The sequence below is a fragment of the Colobus angolensis genome, unplaced genomic scaffold (genome assembly GCF_000951035.1).
Source record: "Colobus angolensis palliatus isolate OR3802 unplaced genomic scaffold, Cang.pa_1.0 Scaffold251, whole genome shotgun sequence".
Taxonomy (NCBI): Eukaryota; Metazoa; Chordata; class Mammalia; order Primates; family Cercopithecidae; genus Colobus; species Colobus angolensis.
Genome location: NW_012115722.1, coordinates 5,145,973 through 5,164,602, shown reverse-complemented (window position 1 = coordinate 5,164,602; position 18,630 = coordinate 5,145,973). Strand labels below are relative to the sequence as shown.

Genomic DNA, 18,630 nt, shown 5'->3' with positions numbered 1-18,630 from the left:
ACCCATTTGCGGAGGTGCGTGCTGCCTCCACGTTCCAGCAGCGACAGTCCCTATGACGGGGAGGGTTGTTCACACCCCAGGTCACGATTCCTAAGAGCAGACCCTCTGCTCCAGGCCAAGCGGGCAGACCCTCTGGTTCCCACAGAAACATCTGCAGGGCACCGTGGCCTGCCCAGCTTGCGCCCAGCATGGCCCTCTCGGACACAGTCTCTGCTGGGCTTCTGTAGAGTGACCAGTGGTGAGCATCCAGCAGACCCATCAGCCTGGCCAGGGGGAGTCTGTGACTGCACATTTATATCAGTTCCAAACCTTTAAATTAGAGGCCAATTTTCAAACAACATCTTATGCTAAAGCCCCAGGTATAAAACAGACTTTTAAGGTGAATCGCTCTGACTGGACTGGACATCAGCACCCCCTCAGTCTGACAGGCCCCAATACTCACCTGCTATTCCCCAAACATATCATACCATAGCCCCTGAAATACCTCTGGGAACACAGTTCAAAAACCACTTCATAATGGAAGGGTGTGGAGGCATTCCAGGTAGGGAACTGTTTTGAGTAATACATACACAATTCTCGGTGGTTTATCCCATCACTGGGTAATCCTAAGAACCCAAGACCTGGGGGAAAATAACTCCTCACACAGCTAGGAAACTATCCCAGGCTGGGTCATGCCTTTACTGGGTGGTAATGAATTTCTCAGGGATGCACTCAGGCAAGGTTGTTTCCCTCACTCTTTCAAGGAATTTCTGACTCCCTTCCAATGCTCCAGGGTTTGGGGGTATTCCTAGCTCCTGCGTCCCCACGGAGGTCATTAGCAGGGTCCTGTTAGGAAGCGGGCAGGAGTGTCGGTGGATACCACCAGCATCAATAAGGACAGCTGGGGACACTGCAAACAGGGCTGCGATGGATTTCAGCCAGAGTCAGAGGCTGATGAGAGATGGGTTTGCCACTGGGAGGAGGATCCTTCCTGGGCACCAAAGCACAATTAGCTACCAGTTCTTATTTCTGGCTCAGACCCCCACATATAGCCCAGTTTCACAGGTTCCTTTCTCCACCTAGAAATGCCACCACTCTTTTTTTTTTTTTTTTTTTTTGAGATGAAGTCTTGCTCTGTCACGCAGGCCAGAGTGTAGTGGCGTGATCTCTGCTCACTGCAACCTCTGCCTCCCAGGTTCAAGCAATTCTTTTGCCTCAGCCTCCCAAGTAGCTGGGACTACAAGCACGTGCCACCATACCTGGATAATTTTTGTATTTTTAGTAGACACGGGGTTTCACCATATTGGCCAGGCTGGTCTCGAACTCCTGACCTTGTGATCTGCCTGCCTCAGCCTCCCAAAATGCTGGGATTACAGGCATAAGCTGTTGTGCCCAGCCCAAAATGCCACCATTCTTGAAAGTGAGACTGAAAGACAGGAGAATCTCCTTGATTTGAAGGGCTGGAGGAAGGGGCAGCCTCTAAGAGCTGCAGGGACTCAACAAAGTACAGCTTAGCAGAGGGCCTGGAGCCCCACTCTAACAACTACATAGAATGGCCTGTTCTCTTGAATTTAGAAAATAAAGAGAGTAACTTTTCATTAGATCAATTAGTTGATTGTAAAGTAAGTGGCAATATTTCATTCTCTTACAGTCAAGTTTCCATGTTAATTCTTGGCTAAATCAGGAAATATACCAATATCTATAATATTATTCCTCAAGTAGGATGAGGGTCAATAGTCCAGGATCCAGAGAAGGTCCTAGCTTGGCCACCAAACAGCTATGTGACCTTGGTCAAGCAATCACCTTTTCTTCCCTTTGCCTTAGTATTTCCCTTGGGGAAGTGAGTAGACTTAAAAAGCTAACCTCATAGGTCCCTTCCAATTCTGATTTAGAATGGAAAATTAACCATCATCTCTGCCTCTGGTTGAAATATCACAAATTCCAAATAACTGGGGTTTGGATTATTGGGCCCCAAAATGTCCAAAACTGTAAGATTCCTCTTAGGTCTATTATTATTATTATTATTATTATTATTATTATTATTATTACTACTACTACTACTACTAATTTTTAAATATCTGTTCCTCCAGAGGTTGAGAATGGGGACTTGGTCTAGCCAGTGCTGTGCAGGCACAGGTGACACTAGAGGGCAAATCATAGCAGTTCCCCAAACACTTAGTTTCAAAATTCCAAGACGACATGAGGAGTAGAAAAAGCTTTGGGTGCCAATCTAATCCCTACCAGTAAATGTTCTCCTCAACAGGTGATGGGTTCCCTTTAGAATGCAGGCCTGAGATTTCAGGCCTTCTTCCACAAACCAGTATCCAAGGAGTTTCATCAAGAACCCTGATGGAAGAAGGTATCTCAGGAAGACTGTGTAAGGAACACAGATGCTATGGACTCCCTCTGCAGATCTCAGAGCCCAGAAATGTGTCATCCCTGTAGCATGGCTGCCACATTCCAGGGAATGCACATGCCTTCTGGCTCCCCACCCCAGTCACCCCAAACACACATATACACACACAACTCCTGAAGTCTTCAGTAGCTCCTAGAAAACTGGTCTTGCATACCCTCTCCAAGGCACCGAGTAAATGGAGAACAGAGCTCCAGTCAAATCTAGCAGAAGCAGCTCCCAGCTATCCTTCTCCTCCTACTCAGAGAAGCATAAGGTCAAGCACAGAGTTGGAACCAGGTCCCTTTTTCCTTGGCCTTTGAAATTCTCCTTGTCCCATCACAAGCTCTGCCTCAGAGCTTACTCCTTTACGCAGCTTTCCACACTTAAACTGCTTAACTTTGCACTAACAACCTCTTAATTACTGCGTTTTCAAAAGGCCTTCCAGAAATTCTGGGTGCAGATCCACCCACCCATGGCCTGAGTACCAGAGCACAGCTTGCGGGGAGAGGGGGCCGGGACAGAGCACCACCATCTAATTCCTGCCTGCCGGAAAGCTGTTGCTTTTATTTTTAATTGTATTTAAAAGGCGGATACAGGGTACCCAAGACACCACAATAAAATGACATTAACTGTAAAATTACATTATTAATTCTTTAATCTCACTTGAGGCTTCAAGCTGTTGCTATGTCCAATTACCCGTGTAACCACCTGTCAGAGTCCCGGGGCTGTTTTGCATTACCTCCAGGACAGCGGTGGGCCCGGTGGTCCGTCAGGTCTGCCAGAGACTCGAAGTCCTGCTGACAGTGATCGCAGGTGTAAATTGATTCATCCTCCATGTCTTCATCATCCTCATTTCTCTCCTCTTGACTTGTCACGCTGTTCCTGTCTTCCAGCGCACGGCTGGTTTTCCGATCGCACTCCGGCTCTCCTTCTAGGCCTCCTGCCAACAGGAAGAATACAGTCCATGTCAGCTGATGGGGTCTTGGGAAAGGGTTTTAAAAGAATCGCCCGGCATTTATTAAGATACATTTAATTACTCTACCTCCCGGGGTCCATTATCCTTGACACCTCTCAGTATATTAATAGATGGAGTTTTTTGTAGCATGTGGTGCCATAATTCTCAACTAGATTCTTTAATTCTTGGTGCAAATCTTCTAGGGGGATTTCCTGTCATCTCCCCTCTGTGCACGGATGCTAGGGGTCATGACCCATCAGAGAGGTGAAAAACCTTAGTATTTTGTCTCCTAAAAACCAGATTCAGTTACACACCTTTTTAGAGCCTCCATCAGCTGTTCCTAACACACCTAAACTTTTAGTTTTCCCCACAGCCTTGCAATTTAGAGCTGGGAGGTCTCTTAGCCAAGTTCACCTTCCACACAACAGGCCTCCCAGGGCAGTGATGCTGGCTCAGTTCTTTGCAAAGATGTCCAACGCTGAAATAAAGGAAGTACACATGTTTGAAGACCCATGGATGGTGGAATCTCAAGCTTAAAATGCATCCAGGCTGGGCATGGAAGCTCACATCTATAATCCTAGTGCTCTGAGAGACCAAGGTGGGAAGATTCCTTAAGGCCTGGAGTTTGAGACCAGCCTGGGCAATATAGCAAGACTCTATCTCTACGAAAAGAAAAAAAAAAAACTTAATTAGCCTGGCATGGTGGTGTGTGCCTATAGTTCTAGCTACTCAAGAGGATTGCTAGAGAGCAGGAGTTCAAGGTTACAGGGAACTATGATCATGCCACTGTACTCCAGCCTGCGCCTGGACCCTATCTCTAAAAAATATAAAATAAAATAAATAGTCTGTCTAACCCCTCACCTGTGACCGGGTACAGGCCTAGACAGGGAGAATCACTCTTGGAATAATCAGACTGATTTCTTTAAAATAAAACAGCTACTATGCTTAGCACTGTGCAGAGAGTGGCTAATCTATTGGGAAAAGTGAATTAGTGATCATAATGATGCGTTGCAATTGTGTTGTGTTCAGTGCTTCTTCGAAGCCACCATTATATATGCACAGCTCCATTTCACAGCCTTGCATATCCTAAACTCAAAGAAGGCTCAAAGGATCATGTGATCCAACCCCCTGCAGAGAGGGACAGCTTTGTTATTTCCGTCTCACAGGTAAGCTACCTGGCATCCAGCCAGAAGAAGCAACAGCCCAAGTACCCTACAGAGGCTCAGTTCAACTTCATGACTCCTGGTCTAGTTCACTTCCCTGCACAACTGTGGGAAATGCAGCACAGCCCCAATCTTACAGATTAATAAGACACACCAGGAACTTGTAAATCAAAGTGCAAAAGTGCATGGTAAATACAACACACAGAATGTATCAGTAATCCTAACAAATGTCAATGGATAAAATTTGTCTGTTAAAATGCAGAGACCTTCGGATTGGAAAATAAAAGTGTGTGTTGTCTCTTCCCACAGCCTGCCCTGGAAAACAGATCTACCCATCTGGAAAGTAGCTGCACTGATTTAAATCAAAGAAAGAGATCCTATTATGCATAAAGGTGTTTTTGAAAGCATATATGCATATGCAAAAGTGCGTGCATGTGCACTTGTATGTACATACGTGTATATGCAACATCACAGTTACAGGAAAAGGCTCAGTACACAACCTGTAAACCCCTGAGTGCTGGGCGCCAAAGCAAGAAACAGAGACACAAAGCAAAGAATGCACTCAATTCAAGGTGGAAACCACAGTCCTATGAATATTTCAATTTGGAAACAGATAATGTTATAAGGGCTCTATTTCTCCCGTCTGCACAGAACATGCCCTTCCAAGCACCCAACATCAACAACCTGGGAGCACAAATCGGCTCATCAGAGAACCAGCTGCTTCCTTCCAAGGCGGGGAACGTTGCACAACATGCAGCCTGAACTGCACGGAGGCAGTAAAAATCAATGTTTCCATTTGTGGCCCATCAAAACATCTCTCTTCTTACCAATTAAGGGATGTACAGTTTTTAGGTTCTTTTATTATCAGAACGCGCCAACTCCTGGCAATACAGAAATCCCATTAAAAGCCAGGCAGCATATTTATCTCAGGGAATCTGATCTGCCGCTGTGGTGAGGGCAAGAAATTGAAAGCAAAGAAATGAGAAATATCATTTGGAGCCTTCGATATTATAAGTCATCACACAACCATGGTTACACAGTCAAGTGCCTGTCTCCGAAATTCCTCGTTTACAGTCTTTCCTTAATAAAAAAAATGTTCTGTAGAAGGGGAAAATAAAAGACCCATAATTCTGGCTTTATCTACTACACCGACTCTCCAGATAATAAGTTACAATCAGCACCACACTTGCACTACTTTACTTAACACACAATTTAATAGACATATTTAAATTATCCCCTCGGTTTTTTTTTTTTTTTTGCCGTATTTACTTGGCAGCACTTTCTATAATAGCTCTTCTAATCCACAACTGGAACCACAAACATCACAATGCATTTGATCTCTTTAAATCTGGTACATCCTGTTGACTCGGGAGTAGATAAATCAGAATGTCAACTCTCAGGTTTTTATAAGGCAAAAACCCATAAAGTCATCCAAGAGTATAAATCTGTTTTAAGCAACTGTCACCTCCCCTACGGCCGGCTACTAATGGGAAGGGAGAGTGGCTGTGCAGAAAGGGATGGAGACAGAGGTGAGCTCAGGCCACACAAAAGCGCGGACCTCATCCTCTGGGCTCCGAAGGGGTCAAGAGGTCAGCCAGCCTGGCCCTCCGGAAGGTGACACACGAGAGGGAAGACTCAGAGGCCTGAAGAAGTTTTGGGGAATGGGACTTCCCTGAAGACCCAAGGGCCCCTCTGCTGATTCAGCAGAATCAGGCGCTAGAGAACAGGAAGGTCTCCACTCCAAGTAGGGTTTGCCTCTCAGCACTTTCATGCCGAGGAGTTTCTGAACTCCACCATAAGACAAAATAATAAATGGTGTTATTTTTCCATTTGCAGGTGAGAAAACTGAGCCTCTGCAAGGCCACCCAAAGCCATGCCAGGATTGAATCTACACGTTCACGCGTTCATTAAGCAGCACATCTTTCCTGAAGTCCCAGGGCCTGTTGGAGCCCCAAGCTCTCCAAGGCCCAGGAGGCGGGAGTTCTGAGAACAGGGAGCTCCAAGGACATCACCTGGAGACTCTCTGGGGTTCCTCTTTTCCAGGCCCACCTGATCGGTTGCTCAGTAAGTCCTGGGGATGGAATGGTTGGACCTTCCCTACTCCTTCAACCCAGCCCTGCCTGTGCTGCTCTGTCCAGCGCCAGAGGCCCCCCAGCTGGTCCCTGTCCTGAGGCTGGACATCACCTGTGCAAACTCAGAGAAGGCAGGGCCCAGAAGTCCAGCACCTGGACCTGCCTTGTGAGTCCCATCACAAGCGCTGGCTCATTTCCAAGATCTGGGCTAGAACTGTAGCCCACTGGTTCCTCCAATCACCCCAGAGCCCAGTGAAGCAACTTCAGCAGGCCGAGGAGAAGATCAATGGCTCAATGCTTTTCTGCAGAGGCCTCTGGGGCTGGGGAGGGATTCCCGAAAACAGCCGGCTGGCTCCTTTCCCTCTGGCTCCTCCCTTGTCCTCCTGGGGGCTGTCTGCAGCTGCATGAAGACAGCCCACTCAGGGATCTCTCCCTCAGGGCCATGTGCATGGGACAGAAACCGAACTGGTGCTGTGAATGCTGACCTGCCCATCCAGCTGACAAGATTCCCTACCTCCCAGAGCTCATGCTTTCCACGATGGACAACTGTTTTCTGACATGCACACCTGCATCCTTTTGCCCAGGCATCCCCCAAGAACAGTGAGCATTGATTAAGCACTTAATGCTTAATCAAGTGCAAGCACCTTACGAGTTGATGCCATCATATCCCCATTTCACAGGTGAGGAAAGCAGAGCTCTGGGAAGTGACAGAGCTTAAGTGAGGCCACAGAGAAGTGGTGGGGCTGAGTTTCAAGCCCACTGCATGTGACTCTCTTAATCACTCTACAACATGGTTTCCTCACAGCAAGACACAATGAACACCTGAGCCAGGCACTGGGGGTTTGTAAAACCCCTCAAAGTCCCATATAGGGTCCTGGTCACAGTCCCTAAGGTTCAGCAATGGCTCTGCTGACCTCTCTCACTTATCTCCCATTTCCACAGCCTTGAGGTCATATTTCAACCCCATAAACTGCCAAGTCTCTTTGGTCCAGGGCTTCCCACTCCTGATCTCAGGCAGGAAGATTTCCATTATGTCTTCACACAGCTCCCAAAAATCTCCACCAGCCTGGGCACCTATGGAACTCGGGGCCCCACTACTCTTTCCCCAGGGCTCTCTTCCCTTTGCAGTCAGAGCTCTCAGCATCATGTGCACTTATGCTTTTGTGGGCTAATTTGTCTACTCTCTCTCCCTGTGGCAGGCTGCGTTTTCTACAGACTTGCACAGCAATATCTCCCACCCCACCTGCCCTTCTGCAGGGAGACCTTGACTCCCCCATCATAAGAAGGGACCGAATTCTCATCCACAATCCCCCTCAGGGCTGGCCAGCCTCAGCGGCTCATTGACCAACAGGATGCAACGGAAGTGCTGTTCTAGACTTCTGAGGCTAGGTCAGAAGGAGGCTTGCAGCTTCCCCCTGCATCCCCCGGGACACTCCCGCTTGGAGCCCAGCAGCCATACTATACAAAGCCCGAACCACATAGAGAGAGAGCACATGGGGGCTCCAGTCAACAGCTCCCAGCTTCCTGCACTGACTTCAGCCATGACAGCACCCCATCTTGGACATCCCACTACAAGGAGCCTTTGGATGACAGCAGCTCCAAACCCCATGTGACTGTAACCATATGAGAAACACCCAGTGAGACTGCCAGCTGAACCCAGTTAGCTCACAGTACTGTGAGAAGCAGTAATAAATTATTGCTTCAGGCCATTATGTTTTGGGATGGTTTGTTACTTAGCAATGGATAGCTGACTTTCTCCCCCGGCACCAGACTGTAAGCTCCATGAGGGCAGGAGCTTTGTCTAATTTAGCTCAGTGCCACCTCCCCCACCCTTGGCATACAGATGGACATATAGTAGGGGCTCAATAAATGTTGAATGAATGGATGAGTGAATGAATTGATTGGTTTCAAAAAAGCAGGCCTCTGAATCCCCACACAGGTGGAGCCAGAAGGGGGGGAAGTGGTCACAGTACAGTTTATTGTCTAATGATAAGTATTAGATTGAACCATACAAAGGTGCCATCTTTTTAGGTCAAAAAAGTTGAATACTGGCAATCTCTAATGGCTCAGCTTCACATATGATGAGGTTGCCCTGTCCTGCCTGCTTCTTCCTGTAGCGAGGAGGAGGAGGGTACACCCACACCAGGAAACCCCAGTATACCACACCCACCCAAACCCAGCTTCCCTGAACCCAAGATATGGACTTGGGGGATTTTCTTGAGCAAAGAGAGGCAATAACAAAACCTTTCACCTCAATCACGTTTCATTGGAAAGCAGTGAATTTTCAGGCCGGTTACAATGGCTTACACCTGTAATCCTAGCACTTTAGGAGGCTGAGACAGGAGAATCTATTGAGTTTGAGACCAGCCCAGGCAACACAGTGAGACTCCATCTTGACAAAAATTTTAGAAATTAGCCAGGCATGGTGGTGCATGCCTGTGGTCCTAGCCACTTGAGAGGCTGAAGCAGGAGGACTGATTCAGCCCAGGAGTTGGAGGCTGCAGTGAGCCGTGTTCGCATCACTGCACTCCAGCCTGGATAACAGAGCAAAAGTCTCAAAAAATAAAGTAAAAGTAGTGAATTTTCCCACCCCACTGAGCTACTGCCCTTAAGAAAGGGCTTGCATTCAAGATGATGATGTTGACAGGAGACAGCAGACCCTGCAGAAATGCTGTGCAGCAAGACAGCTGGCCCCGTGCCCTCTGGAGGGAAGGAGTAGCAGAGGCCTCGCCAGGGACAGAGGGAGGTGGCACAGCCTCCCCTACACCCCAAGGGGATTCTGAACACTGTGTGAGCATCTCCTGATACCATTTTACATTCACACTGCTCCATTTCGATGGGCACAGAAACTATGTGGTAGGTACAACGGATATCCCCACTCTGCAAGTAGGTGCAATGGACTCGCCTACTTTGTCAATGAGGAAAAAAACAAGGCTCAGGAGCCCATGCAAAGCATGTGCCAGGAAGGGCAGAGCAGGATTTGTACCCAGTGTACCCAGGTCTTCTGACTCTAGATCCTCTTTTTTTTTTTCCAAGAGAGAGTTTCGCTCTGTCACCCAGGCTGGAGTGCAATGGCGCAATCTCGGCTCACTGCACCTTCCGCCTCCCAGGTTCAAGAGATGCTCCTGCCTCAGCCTCCAGAGTAGCTGGGATTACAGGCATGCGCCACCATGCCTGGCTAATTTTTCTATTTTTAGTAGAGATGGGGTTTTGCCATGTTGGCCAGGCTGGCCTCAAACTTCTGACCTCAGGTGATCCACCCACCTTGGCCTCCCAAAGTGCTGGGATTACAGGTGTGAGCCACTGCGCCCGGCTGATCCTCACTCTTAACCACTATATGGAAAGGCAGAAAGGGAATGCCTGCAAAATCACAGGGCAGGAGACAGCTGGCTGGGTCCACTACCAGGAAAAGGGGAACAGGGAGAGGCCCCAGCGGACCAGACTGCCCACAGGCTGCCAGGTCTGAGAACAGGACATTTCCTACCTTCTCAGCAGGGCTTCGCGAGCTCATGAACCAGGGCCACCAGAGCCCCACCCTCAGAAGGGCCAGCTAGGAGAGGATTAGTCAATGAGTGTCCCTTCCCTCTAGGCCCCTGGCCAACACGCAAATCAGAAAGAAACTCACCTAGAAGGATGCCTCTTCCTCGCCCTGGTGTTCCGGGAGTCAGCTAGCCAGCAGGGAGCCCTAGGCACACTGAGAACCTCCCGGTGACCATCAGAAGTCCCACCTCTGGGGCCGTGTGGCTGAGTATCCAAAAGATGGAGGCAGGGGGCCAGGAGCTGCCTCCATGCACCCCAGACAGAGAGAACCAGGGCAGAGCTTGAGAGACGTAAGACAGACCTGGGTCAACAATCACACACACTCACCCATTCTTTCCTTCATTCATTCCACAAATATTTACGAAGTGCCTACTGTGTGCCAGGCATAACACATGCATATTTGCTACAACATACAGGGTGCTCCCCAACCCTATTTATCTTGGCGACCTCAAAGCCCACACAAAGGCCGGCAGAGAAAAGATGCTGAATAAATATGGGGTGGGCGAATGAGTGATTAGATGAATAAATGAATGCCCAAGAGAATATGTTAATTAGTAAGGGCCAGCATCCAGGGCTGGGGCTGGTCGGAGACCCAGGTTCCAGTCTTAGCTCCAGTATCCCTCAGCCCCCAACTATGAGTGACCTTGGCCAAGGCAAGACCCCTACCTGAGCCTCTGATTCCTCATAGGCCCAAAGGGAGCCTGAATCTCATGAATGCCATCCTCTCCAACCTCACAGCGGGGAGACGGGCCTCACCTGAATGCATGGCCACTATGAGACAGGCACACAGCTCAGCTCCATGTCAGGGGTTATAGGAGCCTTGTGGGATTTCGAGGGGATAGGGGATGACAGGGCAGGGATGGGTGGGAGGAGGAAGGGTGCAGGGGAGAGGGGAGAGCAGTGGAGCCAGGAACACTACCAGGTGAGAGTGAGAGGGCAGCAGGGCCAGCAGGGCCAGCAGGGCCAGCAAGCCCTGGGAAGGCCTCCTCACCTCTCACTTCTTCTCCCAATCAGATTTGGATGGGAGACCATACCATCCACCCCTGCAGAAAGCAGAACCACCAGGCGCCACATTCTAGGCACATCCAGGGGTTACCAGAGAACCCAACTGTACAGGAGCCATTGGGACACTGGAGTAGAGGAGTGCAGTGGGGCTGATGGAACCAAGTTGTTGAAATAAAGACAGTCATTAAGTAATGACGCACATAAGCAGCAGATGGCTGGATGCATGTTCCAGGGACTGTCAGGGATGACAGAGAAAAAAACAGAAAAGAATCACAGGCTCTGAAGCCAGCCTGTCTGGGTTCAAATCCACACTCCAGCATTTAGCAGCTGGGGGACCATGAACAAGTCACTTGCCCTCTCTGGGACTAATTTAATTAAGTCACATAATTTTAATAAGGTGATATATACAAAGCCAGATGCTTGGCTCACAGTACAGCTTGAGACAATGGTAGCTGGTGAGCACTGTCTTGTTCCTGCGTTATGATTCAAATCAACATGTGCAGCATCGTGGTGCAGACAAGAGCTGGAGGCATCAAACCCGGAGGAGGCTGGCAAGAGGCCTCACATGCTACTGAGGATGCAGGAGGATGAGGAATGTCAGGGCACAGGCCCTCTTGCAAGGCACGAAAATGTCCATGCATACCAAAAGAAAAAAATCTACTCCACCAGGAAAGGAAAGTCCTGGGCCCAAGTGTGAATCCTCCCCTTCCCAGACTGTACAACCCTGAGTAAGGTGCGAGCCACCTCCTCCGTGAAGGAGTGTGATCAGCTTACAATCCACAAGCCCACTGTTCCTGTGCCTGCCCACTATTCCTGTGGCCGCCCTCTGTAGGTGGCTGAGGGAAAAACGGTTTAGGAAGATAGCTACCATTTCCAAAAGTCTTTACCCTGGAGCAATATGTTTGTTGTTATTGTTGTTGTTGTTATTGTTTTTGGAGACAGGATCTTGGTCTATCACCCTGGGTGGAGTGCGGCGATGCGATCTCGGCTCACTGCAGCCTCGAACTCCTGGGCTCAAGCAATCCTCCCACCTCAGCCTCCCGAGCAGCCAGGACCCAGGTGTACCATCAGACCCAGGTAATTTTCTTCCCCCCAAGATGGAGTCTTGCTGTGTCACCCAGGCTGGAGTGCAGTGGCGCAATCTCGGCTCACTGCAACCTCTGTCTCCCGGGTTCAAGTGATTCTCTCGCCTCAGCCTCCCGAGTAGCTGGGATTACAGGCACCTGCCAATGTGCCCGGCTAATTTTTAAAATTTTTGTAGAGACGGGGTTTTGCTATGTTGCCTAGGCTGGTCTCAAACTCCCAGCCTCAAGTAATCCTACCTCAGCCTCCCAAAGTGCCGGGATTACAGAAGCTGGCCACTGTACTCCATGACATTTCTTTTTCGTAAAAAAATATATCCTCTACCCTAATAGCCTGCATGTTTCCTAAAAACATGTTCCCAAGGGCAAGATGCCTTTTCCGAACCTGGGCGCCAGGTCAAAGCCCTGGCTTAGCCTCTACTCAGTGCTCGTTTAGGCCCTGCTTGCAGAAGAGAACCCTCTCCTCCATGAACACTCTCTCAAGCAGGCCCCAGCAGGGGCGTGGCCAGGGTGGGCAAGGAGCCCACCAACCTCAGTCCCGCACTCAGTTTGTGCATCCACTGCTGGCCCCAAATTCTGCAAGGCAGCCATTATTTATCTTCAGGTTTAAAATATTTGCAGTGCAGGCAGCGGGGTAACATTTAACACTCAGCCTAAGGGGTCCCCTTGGCAGCAGAGCTCTAGGCAAATATTTTAACACATAATTTGCTGTCCAAGTTTGGCTTCTTAAATAAGGAAGCAACTTCCCCACGGCTGTCTGGGAAGCCCCGGTGTCCCTTTCAGTGCCCATGGCTCTGCAGGTGGAATTTCAAGCCAAGGTCCATCAGAGACACTGAACCTGACCTCGGCTGCATCACACAAACCTCACTGGGCTGCTCTGTCCTGGCCATGAGGGACTGGATACAGGACAACCCTCTACAGAGGCCCATGGAAAGGACTAGAAACTTAAAAGAAAGTATCTTCAGTTGTCAGGAAATCTAGAACCTAAAGGATGAGCAGTGTGATGGCAATCGCCTCCTTCAGGCCAGACCTTCCAATTCATTTGTATCCTTCGCCCAGTGACCCCCAGCCCCCGTCAGGGAGACGTTACCACAAGACCTATTTTACAGAGGGCAAAACTGAGACTCCGATGGCTGAGACAGCCCCCTCAGTCACTCCGATAATGAATGGAGAGAAGCCCTCAACCCCAGTTCCCCCACCACCACCACACAAATTACAGAAATGAGTGTACAAGCGAACGGGGTATGGAGGGAGCACACAGAAGCCTACCCAGGGAAGGGGCTCAACTCCTGTAGATGGTCATCAGTGCAAACACACCTGCTGCTTTTTTTTTTTTTAAGAAGAAAATCCATGGCTCACGCCTGTAATCCCAGCACTTTGGAGGGCCAAGGCGGGCGGATCATTTGAGGTCATGAGTTAGAGACCAGCATGGCCAACATGGTGAAACCCTGTCTCTACTAAAAATACAAAAAAAAAAAAAAAATTAGCCAGGCATGGTGTCACACGCCTACAATCCCAGCTACTCAGGGGGCTAAGGCAGGAGAATCACTTGAACCAGGGAGGCAGAGATTGCAGTGAGCCAAGATTGAGCCACTGCACTCCAGCCTGGGCAACAGAGTAAGACTCTGTCTAAAAAAAAAAAAAAAAAGGAGAAGGAGGAGAAGGAGGAGAAAGAGGAGAAGGAGGAGAAGTAGTCAAGGAGATGAAGGAGAAGGAGGAGGAGGAGAAGGAGTTAAGGAGAAGAAAGAGAAGGAGGAGGAGGAGGAGGAGGAGAAGGAAATCCACCGTTCTCCATAAAATTTCTGGATGATTTCTAAATGTTGACTTCAAGTTTTAAGAAACACAGTATGGGCTAAACAATATGCCTTGGAGGGCTGGTCCAGCCTGGGGGCTTCCCAATGAGGGTCTCTGCCATGAGGTGTGTCCAGCAAGAGCCCCTCAGAGCTCCCAGAGCACAGGGTCATCTGTTCCTTCCTCACGAGAAAGAGCAGTCAGCTGAGCAGTGATGGAAGTGTCTCTTTAGAGATTAAGAACTGAGTTCAAGTCCATTTTTGTGCAAGACCTTGGTTGCTTGTACTTCTGAGCCTCAGTTTCCTCACCTAGAAAATGAGGATGGTCCTCATGCTGTGGATGCTCCCTATGGGGCCACTTTCCAGGTGACCTCACTCCAGGTCTCTGCCCTCCAGGCCCTGGTCAGCAGTGAGCTCCCTAAACACTGGAACCATATCAGACACAAATCCTCCACATCTTCAATCAGTCAACAAACATTTACTGAGCACCTACTATGTGCCAGCCTCTGTTCTAGATGCAAACACGTGAAAGAACCACGCACAGCTCCATGACCAGGAGAGGCTGACATTTGGTCACAAGCACCTTGATTTTTATGGGTGTTCCATAAATACAGGAATGAATTACTCTACCCTCCCTGCAGGGCAACACAATCCAGGAAAGTAAAGAGAGATGGCAGCTTCCCCGACCTCACAGACACTTGCACTCAGCTTTCAACTACAGTGGGTCAGGAATGAGCGGAAAAAAAAGAAGGCAGATGAGAGGGAGGCAAGAGGGGAAGAGGGAAGCAGGGGGGAGAAAAATAAACCACAAATACCCCCTGCAAGAAAAAAACAAATCTATTTTTCCAGCAAGTAGTTAACAGTGTCATTCCTCCAAGCCTTACAATCTTAATAAAGCTCATCTCGCCGCGTGCAGTAATGAAGAACGGTCAGACAAAGCCACCCTAGAACCATGAAAATTGTGCACTGTTACCTTCTCGTGACCTCCTGAGGCAGTGACCATTCTGCCCTTGCCTTGCTGTCATGTTTTGTCTCTGGGAAAGGGGAGATGGGGGAGCAGGGCCGGCGGTGGGCAGGGGAGGGAGGATGGTCCCTCCCTCCCAGGCACCATGGCTAGCTCGATAAATCCAGCTAATCTGTGGCCAGTGTCAGTGCCTGACACTCCTAATTGCTCTCAGTCCTGGAGCAGAATTCAAGGCTAGGATCCTGGAGTGCAAATCACCCTCCTTGTGGCTGCAGAAGAAGGATCCCAGTTAGGGGAAGAAAAGCGGGGAGAGGAGGAATCTGTACCCCTAAAAACAGAACCAGTGGCCAGGCTAATGGAGTCTGGTTCAGAGCCAAGGATAAACAGAGGCGGTGTGAGTGGAGAGCCCAGAGCCCAGGAGTCACGCATGATTCCTGTGCATTCCGTGCAAGGTGTGCCCTCTCTGGGCCTCAGCTGCCCCATCCGTAAATTAAGGCATGGATCACAGTGAAGCAATTTTAAAAACCATGCACCTTAGCAGCTCAACACTGTGCCAGGGGTAGGCCTGAGGGCAGAACTCTAAGACAACACCTCCACACCCAGGGAGCCCCGCTGCCGCCTTCCTTCCACGCCAGGGTCCCGCAGCAGCGCTTTGCAGAAAGAGCCTCACTGTCAAAGTAGAAAGTGTGCAAAAATTCACCCGGCCAACTCCTCCTCACCGTCCAGGTCTCAGCTCAGTGAATCTGCACCCCTACAGGGTCAGGCCTCCCCTGTGAGCTCTGAGAGCTCACTGGGCACCTCTCCTTCCCCACTTATCATAGCAGTCCTCATGATTTTATTTGCTGGATGTGCGAAGGTCTCCTGGGCATGCAAGCTCCAGGCAGGCAAGTCCGCATCAGTTTTGTTCACTCTGCTTCCCCCTTCCCCACCCCTCAGCACCCAGCATAGAGCCTGGTACACAGCAGGTGATTAATAAGGATGTGTTGAAGAAGCCGTCTGGAAGTGCCCTTCCCACTCAGACATTTAAAGATCCAGCCACAGGTCTGTATTTCCAGGGAGGGATGGGACAACAGGAATGAAGCTAGAAGCAGGCCCCTGGCCCTGCCTGCTGCCCCGGGACACGGGCGGGGGCTCAAGGAACTCCCCAGACCCGGCTCTAGGGCCTCTATTGTAACCCAAAAGCCAGCAGCTCCCTTCCCACCAATGATCCTCCTACCAACGAGCCTCCAGGTGGGCCTAGAGGGCCAGGGGAGCCCCCTCTCCCTACAGTCACAGTGCAGAGGCTCCGCAAAAAGCCTTTAAAAATTAACCAGTTGCCAGACATGGAGACAGCCTGGCGTGTAGCCACGTTCCAGGGAATATGGAAGTGGCACCTGGAGAAAAGGGAGCTGGCCTCGTAGAGTGGCTTTCCCGTGCCGTCCCACCCCAGGAGAAGCACACTCAGATTCTAAGGAGCCACTTCCAGCAAAACCCCATCTAGGCACCCACTCCCTGGAAGAGGGCAGCAGCCTCAGCCCACCTCCAAGGACCCATGCAAGCAGCGGGCTCCTCCAGGAGACCCCAGGGGTCTCCCCACCACTTAACTTCATCCACTTGCTCAGGTCTGCCGGCTCTCTGCTGACTTCCCATCAGTCCCCAAGAGGGTGTTTGGGGCCCCACAAGTGGGCTGTAAGACATTCCCGGATGTCTCCAGAAACCTGGATTCTGGAAGCAGGGCACAGAACAAAGCCAACGGCCTGGGCAGCATGACACGTCCGCCACAGAGGTCCGAGAAGCCTCAGCACACATGTTGCCAGGCGGGGTGTCCCCAGGCCGAGCACACACGTGGCCAGGCGGGGTGTCCCCAGGCCGAGCACACACGTGGCCAGGTGGGGTGTCCCCAGGCCCAGCACACACGAGGCCAGGCAGGGTGTACCCACGCTCAGCACACATGTGACCAGCCAGGGTGTCCCCAGCTCGGGGTTGGGGTTTTGATGGGGACTGCACTCAGACCCCCCAGCCAATGACAGCAGGGCCTATTTGGTAGCCTAAGACCCCTGGATTCGCATTCCTAGGCAAAGAGATGCAGGAGGGATTAGCCACAGGCCAAAGGTCAAGTGAACTGCACCAAGGAAACTTCCAGACCCACCCCAGGGGCCTGGCTGCCTCTGCCTGATGACCAATATCAGTGTGATCTATATGCACACACACACCCCACACCCCACTCACCACCCCCAGGCTCCTCCTCAAACTGTCACTTAACTCGGATTTCAAACTGCTGGCGATGTTCTTTAGTCAACATGAAGCAGAAACCTTTTATTAAATGCTGCTAATTTTTTATTGATCACACTGTGAATCATTTCATTTTCCATTACCGCAAATGTCTCCTATCAGAGCTCCACGATCAGGCTTCTTTCTTCATTCTCGAGTAACTTGTCACTTTTAATCAGTTTTCAGTTTCGGTCTGGCTCAAAAATTAGAAAGCGGGCTCTTTGTATCATTATTGCTTTTGTTTAAAAAAAAAAAAAGTTTCCCATGCAGGAAAGGTTATTATACTCAGAATAAATATACATGAATCAAATTCAAATGAAATTCCTCCCTGGCTCTAACCAATTTTAGCATTAGCTTTTATAATTTTTTTAGGTTTATTTTCACGGAAAGACTGTTCGTAATTATTGCTCGTGCTCTCCCAAAACACTTATGTTACTAAAGTGCGAAATGTCTTCTAACACAAAGACAGATCTCTGGGAAGTAATTACAGAAATGCATTCAGGGGCAATAATTCTATATTAGCTGTCAGCAGCAGACATCCTCTGAAAGGCACTTGTTATGAAGGAATTATTTGTGCTACTATTGAAGGCATAGCAGGCAAGCCCAAACTGAAAGACTGCATCCGATCAGAAACATGGGCTCCCTCATCAAGGGTCAAATTAAGTTTAAATCATTACCTTGAAGCCCAGCAAACTCGTACCTGACTGTCTATTGTGAAGACGTTTTTGAGGCGCACTCGAGCGCGACGTGGTCTTCCCGTTCGCAGCGTGGTGCAATTACCCTTAGTCTCAAAAGGATTCTGCCAGGAGCTTGTCACAATAGGGAGAGAGGAGGTGGCAGGGTGTCTATTAAATGCTAACTCGTGTCACCAAACAGAATTTTCAAGAATTATAAATTGCCGAGATGCCTTGCCGCTGACCCCCTCGCGTTAAGAAGAGCCCAGAATATTACTGGGAAAGTGCAAGAATTTGCATCAAAGGCAGGAAAGGACTCTCTATGGGGAGCCCACAGAGATGGAGTTGAGGGGACTGGGACCCAATGAAACATCTCCTCACCCCACAGAAATTCCAACTGGGATCTGCGCCGCAACACCAGCTTCCTCGGGGCTGAGAAAGATCCTAAAATGAGGACAGGTAGGGGGGATTGAGGAGGTGTGTAATTTCATCTGAGCTTTGTCCCTAACTCTTGATATGACCTCAAGCCAGTCACTTCCTCTCCCTGAGCCTCAGTTTCCCCATCTGTAACAACATCCGACATCAACTCTGTCTGGAGGGCATTCTGTGAGTGAAATGCAATGTTGGCCCCTGCTGTTCCAGGCTCTGTTTTCCCACCTATAAAAGGGCAGGATTAATTTCCAGCACCGTTAAAGGAATCACCTGGCCACTGGGTGCAGGAAGAAAGCATGGGATAAAGAGCAGAGCATCTTCCTGGGCTT

At 49.7% G+C, this 18,630-nt stretch overlaps 1 protein-coding gene across 1 annotated transcript in view; it reads right to left on the bottom strand.

Annotated features, from left to right (window-relative positions):
* Positions 1 to 2,918: 2,918 nt before the first annotated feature.
* LOC105514958 (zinc finger protein 423-like) overlaps positions 2,919 to 18,630 on the bottom strand; it is a 106,100-nt gene continuing 90,388 nt past the window's right edge. The window contains exon 4 of the mRNA XM_011946625.1: positions 2,919 to 3,314. Within this exon, the coding sequence (XP_011802015.1) occupies positions 3,067 to 3,314 (248 nt within the window). The 3' untranslated portion in view covers positions 2,919 to 3,066. The remainder of the gene's footprint in view (positions 3,315 to 18,630) is intronic.